The sequence below is a fragment of the Podarcis muralis genome, chromosome 3 (assembly GCF_964188315.1).
Source record: "Podarcis muralis chromosome 3, rPodMur119.hap1.1, whole genome shotgun sequence".
Taxonomy (NCBI): Eukaryota; Metazoa; Chordata; class Lepidosauria; order Squamata; family Lacertidae; genus Podarcis; species Podarcis muralis.
This window is the reverse complement of record NC_135657.1, coordinates 56,620,043-56,639,649: the sequence shown is the minus strand read 5'-3', so window position 1 is coordinate 56,639,649 and position 19,607 is coordinate 56,620,043. Positions and strand designations below refer to the sequence as shown.

Below are 19,607 nucleotides of genomic sequence, written 5' to 3'. Positions count from 1 at the left end.
AGTGGGCAACATCCTTGTAGCCCCTTTCTGTTGTTTCCACTGTCTCTTTTTGTACGTCATTTGATTTTTTTTGTGTTACGATTTTCTCTATGTTGTACCCAGTGCTGGGGTTGGTGGGCTATGAATCTTTTTTCTTGATACATAAATAAAAATCATGTGGCCCCATTACAGATATGTCCTATGTGCCGCCGCCACCACACTTCAGAAAGCGTTATGCGTCCAGCCAGGAGAGTATGTTGCGCTTTGCTCCCTGCCGGCGACGCTGCGAGACTTTTCACCCCCTAAAACTGAGCTCTGCCTCAAAAGCCTTAGCCTACCCACATTGCACTGCAAATAAAACTGCAAATGTGCCTTATGGGCCATGCCACGGTTATTTATAGCCCGACAGGAGAACCAGTCACATGCTTCCGTTTAAAGGAGCAGCCAGCTTCCCACAACCTCGGCTGCGAAGCCCCTCGCCGTCCTCCGCAACCCCAAGAACCCAGCCTCCTACCCCGCCCCTCCGCTCATCACCAAGAGGTTCCCCCCTTCCCGGCCCGCTCCCCTTTATTCCATGTACTGCGCCTGCGCACACCAGGCGCGGTTGCCCGGCGGCGGCGCCCGTTCAGAATGTCGAGCGCGCGGGGGGGCGGGGGAGCGGCCCCTCCCTCCGGCGGACGCGAGGCAGCGGCGGCGGCAGCTGCTGCTGCGGAAGGGAAGGAGGCGGCGCCTGTGTCGGCGCTGGAGGTTGTGTCCTTCCTGGGGAAACTGCTGTGCGCAGTCGCGGCACTGAAGGCGGCTCTCTACCTGCTCCGCAGAGTCTGTCTAGCTATGGCCTGGAAGTCAGGAGGCGCCAGTCACTCCGAGCTCATCCACAACCTCCGCAGTGAGTGCGTCTGTGGTGTGCGCGCCGGGGCCGGTGGCCAAGGAAGGGGGTGGGAGGAGGAGGAGGCAGAAGGAGGGGCCAGGGCGCGCGCAGTCCATTCATGTACCACACATACACAAGCGCGCGCGCGCGAGCGCGAACCCCGTCGCTAGGGAGTGACCGTTAGTTGTCGGCCCTCAGAAGCGCGCGCTGGGGTGCCTTCGCCAACGGCCTTCGCGCCTGGCGGCTGCTGGAGACGTGGGCGGGTGGGAGGTCGCGAGCACCGCGGGGGGGGGGGGGAGAGAAGAGAGTCCCCGCAGTCGAGCGGGTGTGTCTCGGTGCGGCGGGAGCTTGCTTGAGGGCGGTGGCTGCTGTCGCCACTACTGGAAGAGAGCAGGGCTGAGTCCCTCCGCTGTTTCGCAAGCGGGGAAGCGGCAGCGGCAGCCTCGGCTGTCCACCCAGCTTCGCCGCTGGGCCCGGCAGTCGGGGTAGTCTCTCTCTCTCTCTCTCGGTTCCGTTTCCGTTTCCCGCGTCTTAAGGGGGAAGGCAGCTAAACGGCCGGCTCTCAGCTGTGAGCATCGCGCATCGGACCTGCCAAACGTCTTTTTAATATAAAATAAATAAACATTATGCGGGTTACCTACTGCAGGGGGCATGTGTTATGTAGTATCCCACCCACAGGAAAACAACCGATGCATAGCTCACAAAAGCCGGAAAGTGCCAGGTTTTTCAAGTCGTTAAAGGCAAAGTTAGGTTTCAGGTTCATGTGACTGCAGAGAAGAATGAAACCATCTGAATCTAAAATGTCCCTTGGATAGTGTGGCAGCTGCTCTTTCGCTCTCTCCTCAGTCATTATGCAACCGTCTAGTGAGTCTCTTGGGGTGCTTCTCCTCGGTTCAGCTGTTAACATCTTTGTTTGCCTGGGAGCCACCACCCATGTTAATGTGTGCTGCAAATGCGAATCCCATAATGAGAAAGTTGGATGAAATGGATAATTTGTTGTTTTTATTTATTTACAATAATTGATTAACAGCCTAATCAAAAAAAGTCACTTATTGGTGCACACAAAACAGATATCAATATACAATTCAACAAAATTTAAAAGCAGGTACGCATAACTTGTTTACACGGCCAGGTTTGCTGAAATAAAGTTTTTAGTCAGTGTCTAAAGCAGCATAATGAAGGTGTTTGTTCAGTGCAAGTTTTGCACATTGAAGCTGTGGAAGTAGGCACATAAAGGACTAGATGACCCCACAGACAAACTGCTCCCAAGCTGTTACGGGCTTTATATGCTAATAGTAAGACCTTGAACTTGGCCTGATAGCAAATCAGCAGCTGGCGCAGTTCTTTGAGTTGCTAGTAGGTTCTCACTCCTTTCAGCGATAATGCTATAGCATTCTGCTCTGACTGCATCTTTCAGAGCAATTGCAAGGGAAGCCCTGCATATATCATACTTTAGTAATCCACTTTCAGAATTACTAATGCCCTGGGTTACTTTGGGCAAGCTATCCTAGTTGAGGAATGGCTGAAGCTGGTGGAAGGTGCTCCTAGCTACGGAGATCACCTGAGCCTAGTTAGTGACAGCTGGATCCAGGAATAACCCCAGACCATTTACCTGCATCTTCTGAGGAAGTGTAACTCCCATCCTTGGAGGCAACTGGCCCGTTTCTGGGACACAGGAACCACTCACCCACAGAGCCTCAGCCTTGCTTGGATCAAAGTTCTGTTTATATGTCCTCATCCAGCCTACCATTGCATCCAGGCACTAGGCCACCACTTGTGCAGCCTCTCCTGTTTCAGATTTCATTGAGAAATAGAGCTGAGTGTTCCAATAGTCTTTTTATATGCTTTTTCTTACCCTGAGACCATCTTTTGAGGGGTGGGAAAGGCATACAATAAATTATTATCAGCATCTTGCTTCAAATTTCCTAATAACCATTCCTAGCAGTTTCATATAGATATTAAATAACATTGGTGATAGTATAACACCCTGTGGCACTGTCATGGGACCAAAAACCAATTCCCCATTCTTACTTTCTGGACTCGGTCCTGTAGGTAAAATTTCAAAAAATCCCTGTAAGCTATTTAGGAGGATAGCATGGTTAATGGTAACAAAAGCTGCAGATAGATTGAGGAGGAGGAAGGACTTATTCTTCTTGTCCTATTCTCAGTAAAAGTGATTTATAAGGGCAGCCAAGGCAGATTTGGTCACATGGCCAGGCCTAAACCCAGATTGGAATCAGTAGATAAACAGTATCCAGAAATGCTTACCGGCACCTCCCCACTCCCCAATGTTAAAAGTGTGGCACTTACTGTATCAACTTCATGGTGAATTCTGGCACAGGGTTGATTTCTTTAGGAGTGGATGTTGTTTCTTTCAAGTCAGGGATCACCCCCTCACACTATGAAGTGTTAACCATGCCCTCAGTCCAACCAGTCACACCCCTCTGCTAGATTTAATAAGCCAAGAAGGAGCCATGGTTTGGTACAGAGGAACAAATGCCTTGTCTACATCACCAGGCTGCATAAATCGAAAGTAATCCCACAATATATGACAATCTGTGGTAGCGCTACCACAAATATAAATTAGTGATGTCATTTGTTTGATGGAGTTCTGATTTTTGTTTATTAAAGCATTTGGGGCTATTACTAAATTATATGGGTTTGTACAAAAAGCACCCAAATAAATGAGCAGCAGATCTCGAAAGTAAGAATCTTGAGTTCCCATTCCTGCTCCATGAAGTATTTTACAGGAGAAGCTGGTTGGAAAAGATTTATAGGTCTTAGTCAAAAATCATTTGCAGCAGCTCCTGCTGTCTGTTCCTGCTTTCATATTGCAACTAAGCAAAAAGCTTTAGTATCCTGTTTGTTGTATTTGGGAATGCAGCAAGTGGTTTAAATAGCAGAGTAAAAAACGGAAAATTTTTGAGATTTGTTTTATATTACATTGTATCTTAATACTTTTTTCTGTTATATATATCTATAAACTCATTATAGGACGGCAGCTTTTAAATTTTGGAGGCAGTTTTAGTATGTGTCAGTCTCTACTTGCTAAATAATAATAATAATAATAAAGATAATTTTTATTTATTTATTCCCCACCCATCTGGCTGGGTTACCCCAGCCACTCTGGGCGGCTTCCAACACATATAAAAACACAATAAAATATCAAATATTAATATTTGATAATACAATGTAAAAAACTCACAACATATCAAATAAAGGACTGTTCAATAATATTAATATTTGATAATACAATGTAAAAAACTCACAACATATCAAATAAAGGACTGTTCAATAATCCATTAGAATCTAATAGTAAGCAGTTGTTTACCATAAATAAATTGGACATGTGGCTTTTTTTATGCCTCTGACAACAGAGCAATTAGACTGCTGAGACCACATAACACCGGTCCTGAAAGACCTACATTGGCTCCCAGTACATTTCCGAGCACAATTCAAAGTGTTGGTGCTGACCTTTAAAGCCCTAAACGGCCTCGGCCCAGTATACCTGAAGGAGCGTCTCCACCCCCATCATTCACTGAGGTCCAGCTCCGAGGGCCTTCTGGTGGTTCCCTCACTACGAGAAGTGAAGTTACAGGGAACCAGGCAGAGGGCCTTCTCAGTAGTGGCGCCCACCCTGTGAAACACCCTGTCATCAGATGTCAAGGAAATAAAGAACTATCTGACTTTTAGAAGACACCTGAAGGCAGCTCTGTTTAGGGAAGTTTTTAATGTTTGATGATGTATTTTTTATATTTTTTTATATTTTGTGGGAAGCCGCCCAGAGTGGCTGGGGAAACCCAGCCAGATGGGCGAGGTTTTATTTATACTTCTATAATAGAAACATAACTTTGCAACATTCTGACTTCAACAGCACATGCATAGTTATATTTTATGACTGTGTATATCCATAACACTCATTTTATTTTGTTTCTTATTTATCTATTTCCAGTATTTTATATTTATCCTTTGTAGAAAAATATGCGTAGGTGGCCAGAAGGATCTAGATCAATAAATATACAAAAATAATAATTAAGTGCAGAACAGGAGTCAAAGACAACACCAGAAAGATCTAACTTAAGTAGTTTAAATCTAACTAAAAAGAGAAGGTATGCTGAAGTTAATCTTTTCTGCCTGGCCTTCCAGATATTTAAAAACATTTATCTGTTAAGAACATATGGCTTCTTCCACCAACCCATCACTGGAAAATCAATGATACTGTCTAGCAAAGCAATAGGGTTTCCTGAGTATAGTGTAGGGAAGGTGGGCTTGTGTTATTTCTCTCCCTACGCCCCTGTCTTATTCTTGATGTTGCAGGGATGAAGAGTTAAAAGCTACATCATAGTTTATTAATAAGGTAGGGGTGTGAGCAGGGACTTAAATAAGCTGCAGATTTGTTTCAGAACCTTTTGCAAGATAAATATGTATGGTGCTTGCAGGCAGGACAACAGCATGATGTAGTTTGAATTTTGCTACTAAATAATGAATATGACTCAGTACTTAAAAACCTTGGAAAGTGTTACATAAATTCTAGTGCTGCTTTGCAAATTTTGGATGACAATTTCAGAATGATTTTCACAGCCCTAAAAATGATAGAAATGTGATAAAATGAAATAGTAAATATCCAGAAATGTGACACAGATAGGGTGGTATTCAGCTAGGTATTAGTGAACTCATTGAAATTAATGAGCATGACTAAATATTATTTTAAAACCTGATTCTTCCCCTGTAAAATCATGCTCAATTGTCGTTTTTAAATCTTCTGATCGAGAAGCTAACCAATCACTGTGTCAAAGAGCACATTTACTTCCAAAATTCACCCTTAAAACCATTCTAGTTTGAAGTCTAGAAAAAAAAATGATCTGAAAAAAATATCTAGGCTCTTAGAAAGCTCTGTTTTCTGTTGCAGCTACTAGTATGTGTTTTTGAATTTGTTTTTCAGGAACTCGCTAAAAAAAGAAATAATTTTTTTTACTAGTTGATAGTGCTCCACATCTGGGGTGAAATGTTAGTTATCAGACTGTTATTTTTCTCCCCTTCCCCCTTGTTATCTTCTAGTCATTTCCTTATTTAAAAAAACTGTTTTTCAAAATGAAATGTAGTGGTGTTCCAACCCCCTTGCCTGTGACTATTTTGTTCATTCTCACAGCAAAGATGAACATATTATGGGTTTGAAGATTATTAAACAATTTATAGTTTCTTGAACTCTCTTCTCAGGCTTATCTATAACTTGTACTATTGCTGAACCACAATACAGTAGTGTAGTTCTTATTTTACTACATAGTTGGGAAGAGACCATAGTTCAGTACCTGAGCACATTATTTCACACAAAAGGTTCCCAGTTCAATCCCTGGCACCACCTGTTAAGCGGGTCAGGTAGCAGATAAGACATCTGCCTGAGACTCTGGAGCTGCCAATCAGAGTAGACAGAACTGGACTATATGGACAAATAGTCCAACCTGGAATAAGGCAGTTTTTATTATCTTAGATGTTGCAGAATTATTTCTTCTGTAAGAATCTAGTTCTGCAATCCACAGAAACAGGAACAACCCTTAATTAGTTTAAAGTGAGGTAAGGAAGCTGGACCAAGAAGCAAATATTGCTAAAGCAATATTTTAAGGAATAGGGACCATACAGGTATTGTATTCTAATAATGAAACACAGTTATCATATTTAGTTGTAAGTCTATTTTTATGCTGTTGCAGCTGTACTCTGAAGCTTTTCTCATTTGTTCTTCTAAAAAATGGGAGTTTAGGAACTGGTTTACCAAAAAAATAAATAAAACAACACACTTATTGAGGGGTGGGAACCAGCATGACTTGGTCTCAGCATTAAACATGTGCTGATATAATGCTTGTCAACAAAGGTACCATAGTCCCAGCCACTAAATCAGTAATCAAGGCAGGCGGGAACTGGATTGTACATTGTGGATGTTAATTCAATTTGCATGTGTTTTCCTCATTGACAACTATGCTGAAATAAGATTAGAAGATACACTCTCAGGGTACAGCCCCATCTAGAGTTCACATATTTTCTTCCTGAAAATTGTGGCACATTTTTCAGAGTGCGGAACTGAAGAGACGCAGATGTGTTGATACACATTGGATTTGCCAGGCTTTATATAACTCAAAGAGCTGCAGTGGTCTATTCTTTGCTGTGTTAGAACAAGTATAGCTGAATTTTGGTTACATGTGTTCTCTGCTGCAGTCCCATTCCTGCCTGGATTTCAGTGCTCTATGTGCTTAGCTGCTCTGCTAAAGAAGAACTTAGGAAATGTGGCACATAACCTTAGCAAAGGGGGATCAATCCAGAAACAGTCAATCACAGGCCAATGTCCTAGATGAGAAATTTGTCCAAACAGGCAAGACTAATATTTGGCCCACCCCAAAATTCAGGTTTTATCTGGAAGCACTTACACCCAGGCCATCTCTAGAATAACAAAGGGACTGGCAGGGATAGGATAAAGCGCTTTTCCCACTCTGAACCCTTAAATAGCTGACTATAACAATAACATCAGCACTACGCAGTCCAGAAGACTCGTGGTCCAACTTCTAATTTATTTTGACAGTGGGTTTTCATAGTAATGTTGAAGTGATGAATTTCAGCTTCCATAATTTGCAGATAAACTAACAGCAGTATATCACTGCTGTAGGCTATATTTTAAAGTATCATCTTCCTGAAGTTCCCCAATGTGAGTTGGTTCACTTCAGAGCTGCTGAAGAAGGGAAAAGCCAAAACATTTTGCTACAAGAATGTAATCTCTTTTTTTATAATCTCTTTTGTAATATATATATTGTTTCAGTAATTAACTCAATCCTTCCTAGATTCATAGCAGACATTTGTATTGCTGTTTGAGTCTTGAAAAATTCTCTCCTATAAAAGTTTACAACTGAGCATTACATCAATTGACTGACCACTTGTGTTTTTTCTGAAGACTGTGGTACATTTTATTTTGTAGTTTCAGTATAATGGTATTGTGGAATAATATTCCCTTATATTTTGATTTGCCTTTCTTCCAGAAAATGGAATAATCAAGTCAGATAAAGTATTTGAAGTAATGCTTGCAACAGACCGCTGCCATTATGCAAAATGCAACCCATATATGGATTCTCCTCAATCAATAGGTATGAAAATTATGTATTCAGAGTCTTTAACGATGACTAAAAGCTTTATTTTCCTAGGGCCTTGTTGTGTTTAACCAAAGGTGAACTGTTCCAGAAGTGTTGCAAATGCCATCTCGGTAGTCAAGATAACTCCACAATTAATTGGTTGTTGTTGTAGCAATGATTTGCTCTTGGAAACTGTTTCTTTGTCATTATAATACTTCAGAAATGATATATCTAAGTCTTCATTTGTTGGCTAGCAAAGGTGCTAATGTTGAACATTTTGATAAGTGAGCTGTTTTGTTACTCATATCATTCTTTAAATGTTTTATAGGATTTCAAGCAACAATCAGTGCTCCACACATGGTAAGCGTTATATTTATATACTGTCAGCCTGCCTCCTTTAACAACTAAGCTTTCATTTTCCTCTGTCTACCCTAATGAAACACCCCAGTGTAGTACATGGTGGGGGGAACCCTAATGCTTACCCCCCACACCCTTTTTAAGTTACAGGTAGGTAGCTGTGTTGGTCTGCCATAGATACACTGAAACTGAAACAGTTTCAGTGTATCTGAAGAATTGTGCATGCACACGAAAGCTCATACTAATGACAAACTTAGTTGGTCTGTAAGGTGGTACTGGAAGGAATTATTTTATTTTGTTTCGACCCTTTTTAAGGATAATGTTAGTTGTTAGTGGTTTGAGAAGGTAGGTTTTTTTCTCTCTCCCTCATGTTTTTCTCTGTGGGTGGGGTTGGCTTCCAACTGTGACACCCGTTAACATTCCATATCATAGTTGCTGTCAATAGTAGACTTGATTGATAGATTCACAGTCTGCCTGGCACAAGTTTCTTTTGAATGCTTTTCTGTCTTTCTGTGTCTAGGCTCATTCTGTAAGCTCAATAGATTTTATTAGGATTTATAGAGAAAAATACAAAACTTAATAGCAAATATTAAGCTCATGGTTTCTTGTCAGATAACCTTTGGGGGTCCTAAAAGCTATTTTTTCATTTAGAAACATATTTCTGTGTATCCTGGGCTTGATCCTCTGAACTGTTATTGTGTAAATTCTGAAATCAAATTTGGGTAGATAAAGGGTTTGGGGATCTTTTTACATTTACAAATTGACAGTTGACATACTTATCTTTATGTGGTTTGAAACTGCAGCTCTTAAATTGTGAAATTGTTTGATATCTATAACAGCTTGATTGAGTTCAGTTACTGGATTCTCTGTAGGGAATTGCATAGTTTGAATTCTTTATGAAAGAACATAAAATCATAGCATTGTACATTGGGCAAAACCAAAAGTAAAATATCAACATCTTTTCCTTTTTTCCTTCGGTCAGCATGCATATGCTCTAGAACTCCTATATGAACAGTTACATGAAGGAGCCAAAGCCCTTGATGTAGGATCTGGAAGTGGAATTCTTTCTGCATGCTTTGCACGAATGGTGAGAGGACAATTCTTAACCACTTACGATAAATATTTGACTCTTGTTAGGTTTCTGTGTACATTACAAAATGCTTTATTTTTTATGTCTTTACAAGAGAATTGCAAGGACTTGATTCTGATATTATTTTATACTTTTAGAAGGATAGGTCTTTTTGGTTACCTTTACAGCAATGCCTTACTGTTTCAATAAAGTCGAGCTCATATACTTCAGTAAAGAACATGAAGCAATACTAGCTCAAATCAGCTCATATTTTTGTTTTTTGTATTTAATGCCACCTAATAGTTGGATTGAATATTTTGAAGAAAAAAACAGCCTATGAAGTATGGAAGTATTCCATTCTGGGGCAAGTTCCTGTGTAATGCTTAGTAATTATAACCTGAAAAAGGACACTTTAAAACAGGGCTAGGGATCCTCAGGGCTAAGGGATCCCTCCAGACCTCTCTGTCTGGCTCTGGGGACTCTCCCCCAGTGATGCTCATTCTCAGACCTCACTGGCCCTGCTCTGCACCCTCCTTAAGTGCTTTTACCTTGCTGGAATATGCATTGTGAAAATGCCTCTTGTCTGCCTGGACAAGCAGACAAGATGCGGAGATGTGTAGAAGCATTTGACTTGTATGTGGCTGGAATAAAGCTTACTGTACAAATGTAAGAATTGCATCCATTGCTCTGCTGACTTTTTGCCTCTGGCCCATCCCCACTTCAATACCTACCTCAGTGATTTTCCTTACTGATCATGTAAGAAAGCAAGCAGGGGTGTGCAGGATTTTCTGTTTCTATTTTCTTCTGCAGAGTGCGATGTGTATGACATGCCATTAATATAGAAGTAGACTTCAGACTCTGCATTCTTCTTTTAACATCAACTTGCAACATGGAACACACTCTTATTTTTTTAAAAAACCCACCATATTTCTTTCCCATAATCTTGTAAGAAAATAAGAACTGCCAAGGTCCATCTAGTTCAGTATTCTTTTCCCAGCTAGTGGCTTCTTTCCATCATCTCAGTATATCTTAAGAAACCCTGAACTTTAAAAAAGTTGCCTTGTCACCTGTGTAATCCTGCTTAGGTGAATCAGCAGTCAATACTAGTGCTGAACAGATTATATTGTATTACATTTCAAATGCCAATAGAATGTTAAGTTTAAAAAAAGTTCTGTACAAACAAAATAAGTTGCTATTCGTGTATTTCATAGTAAAACTGCTAACATGCAGCACTGGTTTGAGGCCTTAAAATATTCATATCTTCTTGGAATGTTAATTAAAATATATTAATATGAAAAAAATATCGGGAAATGACTTCATAAGTATGGACCATGAGAAACTCAAAAGTATTTATGGCAATAACTTTATTAGAAGAAACTTGCATGCCAAACATTCTAAGGCAAAATGGATGTCGTGAAACTGAGGTAAGAGAAACAGATAGACAGATAATAGGAAAAACCCATATTAGGTTTTATCCTTCATCTCCTGTAGCCTTTGCTTATAACTTCAATTGAAAGTAAAAGTAAGAAACTGAATACATACATGGTACATTCTATACCAAAATAAACTTGTTTTGTTTCAGGTTGGTCCCAAAGGACAAGTTGTAGGAATTGATCATATCAAAGAGTTGGTAGATGACTCAATAAATAATGTTAAAAAGGACGATCCCCTATTGTTATCTTCAGGAAGAGTGAAACTGATTGGTAAGTACTGGAGTATATTAACAGTAAAAAATAGGTATAGGAATATGCTTGTTCAATTCAGGGTCTTACTTTTTGTAGTAGGTTTTCTATGAAATATAAACAACTAGAGTAGTTAGGTTTACTATCCAACTTATATAATTTTATTTAATTATTATGTTTACTTTTTGATGGGGTTTTTTAAACAAAAACCTTCGAAGCCCACTAATAACTTCATTTTCAGTTACATGTGCTTAGGTCTGTAATCTTTTGCAAGCTACTGTGCTTAGTGACCAGGTCATGGGATCCGATCTAAGAAGTTTAGCGTTGGCACAGGGAGTCATAGCCTTTCAAACTGGGTTTCATTTGTGGGTCCACTCTGTAAAAGTGTTTCCTCTTTATGGCACTGCAGTTGCACAAGAGCAGAAATCACTAGGAGCCCTTTCCAATCCTCATGTACAGCTGCCTTTTGTTGTGTCCACATCTGGCTGCATTTAGTGAACTACTGCTGTTTGGTACTAATTCCCTGGAACCCAGGTCGTTCATTCCCAGTAGAAATTTCAGTTGGGAATCTGATTAAAATTTAGGAGGCTAATTATGGCTATTTTTAATTTCAACATTTTTTTTGCTGGTTCCACATAAACTCATAAACTTAGTTAAGATTTCATCTATGAGTTCAGTGTCTTGAATAAGCTGAGGACAATATGAAGTCAGCTGTTCCTCATCCTTGTATATATCTTTCCCCCCCTTGTAGTGGGAGATGGAAGGTTGGGATATTCTGAAGAAGCTCCATATGATGCTATTCATGTAGGAGCTGCTGCACCAGTTGTTCCCCAAGCAGTAAGTGATTTATGCATATATATGGTACATATTGTTTGCTATGATTTTTCTTAATTAATTGAAATGATTAATTGGATGCTTATACCTGCTTTAAATGATGGGCTTTTTAATTAGATTTAATTAAATGAAACACATTCCAACAGTGGAATTTGATTTGGTATACTAATAGGTGATGTTGATGTTTTTTGGAATTGGGGGTGCTGGTGGTTTGGAAATGAAAAGCTTTGCACAGTGCAGGCCCAAATCCCTTTTAATTTTGTCAATGCAAATAAAGACTGGGGCATTCCAAACTATCCCCTCTCCTTTTACCTGTTTCCAGAACTTAGCTTCCAGCAATTTTTTCAGGGGGAAGGGCTAGAACTGTGGGCTGTGTCTCAGACCATTAGGCCTAAAAGCTCTTACCATCAAGGAGTATAATACAGTATTCTTTGTTATTTTACATTGTACAAGGTAGGGATCTTAGAGCTGTATCCAACTAAGTAATTAAGACTCAAGAGCAGGCCCATTGAAATTAATGGACCTAAATTAGTAATTTCCATTAATTTCAATGGGTCTTCTTTGAGTAGAACTAACACTGCTTAGGAGTACACTTGCTGTGAATAATTAACTTTTTTTTTTAATTTATAGCTTATAGATCAATTAAAGCCTGGTGGAAGGTTAATATTACCTGTTGGACCCGCTGGAGGAAACCAGATGCTGGAACAGTACGATAAGCTAGAAGATGGCAGTGTCAAAATGAAGCCTCTGATGGGAGTGATATATGTGCCTTTAACAGATAAGGAGAAGCAGTGGTCCAGGTGGAAGTGATTTTCTGTTCAACTTTCTTCTTCCACACACTTACACATACAAGGTGAAAGGGTCTTGAATCTTGATTCTTAAGACAGAGCTTGCCGAGGCTGCTTTTGCTCCCTGCTTTCTGCTTGACTGTACCACCAAAAGCAACGTCTTGCATTGTTACATCACCACATGCAAGTTTTTGTGTGTCTCATTAAATGCTGGGGAAAATACCATTGCATCGATTGCGTTTATTTCATTTTTCATTGTAACTTGTGTCTTCTTGAGGTTCTCTAGTATAAGCTAAAAATATTACCTACATATTGAGACTAAAGTATTCCCAAAATACAAAGTTCTTATTGCTGTCTTGGGTTAGATTTTGATAAGTATGCATTATATGCAAGGTGCAATAGATCAGACTGTGTTTCACACTGCAAGTGTCTGCCTGACTTCTATAAAGGAAAGGGATTTCCCAGTTTTCAAAAGTTAAACATTGCTCAGAAACCTTTAGAGCAAGCAATATAATTACGGATATTTTTACATGTTAGTTGTTTAGCTTTAAGACAAGTTTACTATAGTTGATCAAAAGCAACCCAAGCCAAATACTTTACATTTGCTATTTTCAAACAACTTGGTATTGGATGTGCGATAATGTTTGTCATATTTTCTTCAAGCTGACAAACTGTTCATTTTCAACAAGCTACCAGGTCACAGGGATTTTTAACTCTGGGAGCTGTCAGGGTTTGCGGAGGGCTTTGTAGTTTAGGGCACACATAACAGAGTAGTCAGTGCTAAAAGGGTGCCTATCATTAGCATGCATATGAATAAGCCAGCAGTCCTGCACTGCTGGCTAGATAGAAATGCTTGTGAACTGTCTTTGTTGATGAGACAAACACATGCCTGATTAGCTCTCCAAATCTATAAAGTTTTACTTTGACATTTAATAAAAATGTAGCATTTCTAGACACTTTACAGTTGTAGAAATGTCTGTGCAAAAATAAACTAATTTTGCTTTTCTGCCTTCAATGGAAGGCCCACTGTTTTGTGGGAACAGTATTGAGCTACTGTGTAGCATACCGATAACTTCATGAATGAATTGCTGCTGACCAAAAGCTGCTACAGAAAGCTTGTTTCATATTCAGAGACCTAGATTCTGCTGAGCAAATTAATATTTGCTATTTGTTTAAATGCTATATTATTATTTTGTTGATGGATAGCCTTTGCTTCCAAAGTAGATTTAGTACAGCCTTATAACTTATTACTGCTACTAAAAAAACTGAGCCTATGACAAGCAACAGTTACCTCTAGGTTAGTGTGCAATTTCCCATTTTCACCAAAATAGTGTTTGGTTTTTTTGCTGATAATGGAGAGATAGCTCTACACAGCTAGTATAGGCTGTGTATAGCCCTCTTAGCCTCAAAAAACTGCTGGCAACAGATGCATGGTATTCACATTCTCCCACTCAGTGAAGGTTGCATATTTGGTTATGTCCTGTAACGTCCTGGGTAGAAGCAGAAACCTTCACCCCTGCAGTTGCTGTTTGGAAGGCAGATAGGTATATTTTCTGTTTTTATGTAATAGATAGATTAAGGTGATATGGTGTAGTGTGTCATAAAATAGGAAGGTCTTCTTTTCATTAAAATCTCCATTAAAGCTAAACACTTTTGAGCTTAGCTATTAGTCTATCCATTATTTGAAGACTGACTGAAGTGCCTCAAACAGAACCTCCATTTGGAAATTGGTTATAAATATTGACAGATCTGAATGAAGCCTACTGAAGATCATGAAGGTGTTGCAACAGTCATTAATACAGATATTGCTTAAAGAATTTAGAAACATCAGAGCAACTGGAAGAAGATTCAGTTTACAAAAATGTCAGCTAGCACTCCCGAGGTACATGCTAACAGCTAGTGCAGTGAAGAAAATGCAGAGTGAGTAAGCTGGTCAGTAGGTTTTATGCTTACATTTCAATTAATCTCCAGTATCTCCCTACCTGTAGGGATCAAGCCATGTGTCTACTTATTTGCAAATAATAATAATAATTATTATTTATATTATTTATACATTGGACACTTCGTTGTGAGAGAAGCTGGATTGGGGCCAGTTCACATAACTGCTTTCTTTTCCCAAGCCTTACTTTTTACAGCACTCCGTTGTGGTGATAGATATGGCTGTCATCACAAGGTGATTGAAAAAATCAGTCTATTTAAATACTGCTCATCGAAGTAATTGTATTTCAGAATGAGCTTACAAACTAAAATGTACATCCATTTATTTGAATGCATGTAAAATTCTAAAAGGTTTCAATCTGAACCACCACAAATATAATCATGAGGAAATCATATCAGGGTTGTGCTTCTGCTGCAAAAGTTCTTAAGCCACAAAAATGCAAGTCTCCAGAAGACCATGACCACAAGACACAATTCCACCTCAGAAGTCGTTGCTGCTGCTGCTGCTGCTGCTGCTGCTGCTCCTCCTTTGCTCTGCTTTACACCCCAAATCATTGCATGGCTTTTTCTTGGATTATATTTTCCCCCACAACCAGTGATGGCACCAGAAAAAATGGGGGCACAGAAGGGGCTGAGCATATGGTGGGCGAGTTGTTTTCTGAAATTAACATAACAGAATATGCTAATGACAGCAAGGGGGAGGCATGTGGAGGTGGCTCAAGCTCCTTGTCGGGGGGGGGGCACGCCAAAGAGTTGATAGAGTAGCAGTAGTATGAAGTCGTGTATATGGTTTCTGACATTTATGTATGCTTTTACTTTGCCTGTTAGAAAGATACTTGAATACTGTATTTGTATATTCACTATTGCTATAGAAGAAGCTACACACATCTATTCCACTCTGAATCTTTGTCCTTGGCTTCAGGTCTTTCAGTGGTATAGGTACTATTTAGTCCTGGATCAGTTAAAATCAGTTGAGAAAGATGTTCTGAAAAACAAGCAGTATTTTATAATTTGTATTGCTCTGTAATTGGCTACTGCTTTGGTCCATGCCTCATCGTTATAACAGTGGAATCAAAGGCTCTGTTCTTTCTGGTTTGTGGATAGGGAACTATAGGTGAAGCAAAGTAACTAGTTCAAACCCCCTCGGCAAGTCCATGACTTGAACTGCACTCCTCAGATGTAAGTCTACCATATTGCGGGCCAACTAGACTTCAAGTGCAGATGTAGGTCCTGTTCAAAAAAACAAATTAGCATTAAGAGGCAATGAAAAGCAGCAGGAGTAGTTGAAGAGTTTAAGCCTTTCCTTGCTTGCTGTTTCTCAGCTACTTATATCCTCCTGCCACTCTCCACAAGGAATTCACAAATTCAATGCCTTGTTTGCCCCAGGGTGGTCTACATTCCTCTGGACAGAACAAGGGTCTCCCTGTTCACTGGATGGGGAGCCTGTTATCAACACTATGAAGTCTAATTCTGAACTTAGGTTCCACATTTTGCAGCCTTTGGTGCAGGTTCCAAGAATAACTGGACTATAATGGCAAATGAATCTACAGTATATGGTATACAAAGAGCTAAAGCATTATTTAAAGCCTTATAAAAAGGTAGACTTGTGATTTTACAGCTAATGGCATTTTAAATGACATTGACTGAAGCATGGGAAGTATTTTTGCTTTGATTTATGTGGCACTACTAGTTTGATATTCTTGACCCTTCTTTTGGCTTAAGTACCTGAACAGGCTTATTCAATTTTGCTGCAGTATCTGAGAACGAGTTTAATTTTGAGGAGTTAAAGTGGAAGACTAGACTTGTAATTTTTGTCCTCTTTTTGCAGGGATGAAATGTAAAAGCTACGTCATCTGACCCAAACATAGTGTTAACAGTGGACTGCTCATCTCCAATTCTTAAAAGCTTTTCAAAACCAACAGCATTGCAGCTTGTTTTGGACTTTGTTACACTGTTATCAGCATGGAAAAGTGTGGTGTTTTTTATTTTGTAGAAGTTAATGCAAGTTTGATAATGAACTGATGGAGAGTTTAAATCTGGGCAAATGTTTCTTTTCAACATGCCCTTATTTTCACCTGTTTAAAGAAGTGAAATATGTCTGCAGAAAGCCAGACAGACCTGCAATTTGTTATCTTCTTTATTTTGGATTGGGAAACGTTCTGAACACTTCTTTCAGCTCCAGTGTTCGTCCATCAAACCGCTTATCTGCACTTTCTGACACTACATGCACACTATATGGTTCCTGTGTTCAGCTGTCTTCTAGATGCTACTAAAATGAGATGAAGTTCTTCAAAGCTTTCAGCGTGGTGTCATAGACTAGCATGTAGTATATACAATCAGCTGCTTTCTTCCCTTTAAAAATCAGATATTGTGTATATAAACTTCAAGACATCAGAAGTGACAGCTCTTGTTGAATACACTGCTGTTCAAGATGGACATAACTGACATAGTTTTCTCCCTTTTACTTGTAGAATAACTTAGAGGTTTATAGTAGAGTATTGTTTGCAAATTTGATGTACCTGAATTTAAAACTATAACAAATACTGTGTAAGCTATGTCCTAATCATTGAACAGTTTATGCAATGCTGCTTTGCCAAATAAAATTCAAAACAAAAAGGGTTTGCAAGTGCTATTTTTAATGGGAAGGTGTCTGGGTAGTTGACCCATTTGCTAAACATTAGAAAAGACTTTTACCAACAGCTAATTTTCAGAAGTGTGAAAGTTCTTGTGTGATCCTTATGTTGTTTTTGAAACACATGTTCACTTTCTCCTGTTGTACCTGCAAGGAGACACTTGCTTTTTTAAAAAAGCAACACCCCTTGAGTGCTTATTGTAACAGAAGTGTGTGGTTTTGTGTGCAGCTGTTGCTACCTATCAGTTAGTGTACATAATCCCTGATGTTTCAAAGATAGGGCATAGATCTGCACAGAATTTGCATATGATTTGTGTCACATGCAAATTTGTGTCCTTTTTGTAGGTGGAGTGCCCAAAAAATAAATATGTGTCCATAAAAATAATAAAAGGCACACAGAATGTGACTAGGTAAAGCTTTCCCCTTCATATTATTTCCATACTAGAAAATATTTAACCTGTTGAACTCTTCTGCCTGCCACACAGCTATTAAAGACACAATAACCATGCTTTCCCCCTATGCCAACCCTAAACCAAAGCCTAGGTGGCAATCCTATATTCACTTAACCTCAGAATAAGCTCCATTAAACCCAAAGATGTGCAATCTATAAATTTCAATGAAAGCAGCAATGTGTAGTAATTGTTTTACTGTTTTAACTGCTTTATTCTAATTGTGATAAATCATCAGTATCAAGATCAGGGCTTTTTTTCAGCTGGAACTCACTGGAACTCAGCTCTGGCACCCATCAGGTGGGCACCATTGCCATTCTAGGAACAAGGGAGGTGTTCATGGTGAGTTCCAGCGCCTCTTTTTCTAGAAAAATAGCACTGATCAAAATGACCTTTTGAAAAGCATAGCTAATACAGGATCAGGATGAGAGAAGAGATCCCAAAGATTTGAGCATCACAGAAGCACATTGTGAGGATCAATATATTTGCTGTTGCTTGTCAGATACTTTTAAAGGCAAATAGAGAGTTGGCTTATTTTCCAGACAATACAAATCATTATGCAAACAGAGGTTTAGGGGGATGGAGAACACTGGCATGATTGTCTTTGCAGGCATTGTTGTTACGTGGTGATGAATAAATCACCAGTTCCAATAGCCCTGTTGAACATCTTTTAGTTGTTCAAGCACGTTTACAAATGCTGCAAAGGACCTCATTTATTTTTCTTCATAAAATGCATGCAATATGTAATGGCTCCATTGTTTTTAGAATGTTTGCAAAAATGATTATGCTACAGCCTGCCTAGCAAAAGGCTGGTAGGCCTGACAGGAGCAAACAGAACTTGAGAAGCACTGAAACAATGGGAAATGTTTTAAGAAAGAAAAATTAAGGTGAGTATTTAAACCAAAAAGTGCTCTTTTGCACTGCCTCTTACAGTTTGGAGAAATAAGCTCACAGCAGTAGAAAAGGACTGCCTTGTACAATGCTAGCTAGTCCGTGCTAGGTTTTATGTCTTCAGTTAAGAAAATGAGAATGAGGCTATGGGCATGGCAGGGTAGATTTAACTCCTCTCTCCCCCCAACCCCAATGATCCCCAGCTATATTTTTACTGATTTATTTAGATTTAGCCTAACAGTTTGGGCCAGGCAATAAGGTTAATCATTTCCTCAGTTAAATTATTAAACTTTCATCGTGCTGTATTCCTGGCCAGCAAAAGCCAGCTTGAATACAAATGTCCTACCTTGCTTCCAAAAGATATGTGAAGTGACTCAAAATGCAGCCATGGGTCACATTCTAAAGCAGGAAAGAGGAAACATGGGTGATATCCAGTTAAGCAGTTCCGTAAATGCAAGAAGTTCAAAGACTTCCTTCCCCACTGCTTGGGCCCCTCTTCCCAAATCTGCTCTGGAGGTTTCGGGTGGGGGAAACCTCAGAACAGGTACACCGGGAGGAGAAGAGAATAAATTCCACTGTAATCAGAGGTCTTTCCATTGATGAAAGCACTGGCTGGTTGAGGCTGATGGGAGCTGGAGTCCCAATGGAATCAAGAGGGCCCCATATTCTCTGTACCTGCCCTTAAAGGATTCTGTGAATTGTGGCTTTCAGCTTTGTAGATAATTGTAAGATTAAAAAGGGACGGAATTGGTAGCCTCATAGAGCAGGCGTTTCTTGTTAAAGTGGATCTGCAGTGAAAATAATGCGAAGAAAGGAGAAACACATTCGTAATAGCACTGCCAATAGTAAGTCCACTAGTTACAGCCCTGCCCCTGTGAAAAATTATAACAATTATTTGTAAAGCTTAGCATTTGGACCAAAAAATGAGGTTGTAACTCCAAACTGATAAGCAAGGAAAGGCAATCAGAGATGATGGAGCAAAGCAGTGTGCAGCTACAATAGCATGTAGTG

The 19,607-nt window shown here is 39.7% G+C and overlaps 1 protein-coding gene across 5 annotated transcripts; it reads left to right on the top strand.

Annotated features, from left to right (window-relative positions):
- Positions 1 to 566: 566 nt before the first annotated feature.
- PCMT1 (protein-L-isoaspartate (D-aspartate) O-methyltransferase) lies at positions 567 to 17,241 on the top strand. Of its 5 annotated transcripts, none has more exons than XR_003705920.2 (9): positions 567 to 865; positions 7,867 to 7,971; positions 8,285 to 8,316; positions 9,296 to 9,400; positions 10,965 to 11,085; positions 11,816 to 11,901; positions 12,529 to 12,698; positions 14,502 to 14,606; positions 16,453 to 17,241. XR_003705920.2 is itself a non-coding variant. In XM_028723650.2 (8 exons), exons 1-8 carry the CDS (start codon positions 610 to 612, stop codon positions 16,463 to 16,465), a joined length of 888 nt encoding a protein of 295 aa, XP_028579483.1. In that variant the 5' UTR covers positions 568 to 609; the 3' UTR covers positions 16,466 to 17,241. The 5 variants fall into 5 exon arrangements, 2 of the variants coding, with proteins under 2 accessions (XP_028579483.1, XP_028579484.1); XR_003705918.2 differs by having other exon boundaries at positions 570 to 865; positions 12,529 to 12,751; XR_003705919.2 differs by having other exon boundaries at positions 570 to 865; positions 12,529 to 12,751; positions 14,502 to 14,618.
- Positions 17,242 to 19,607: the final 2,366 nt, after the last annotated feature.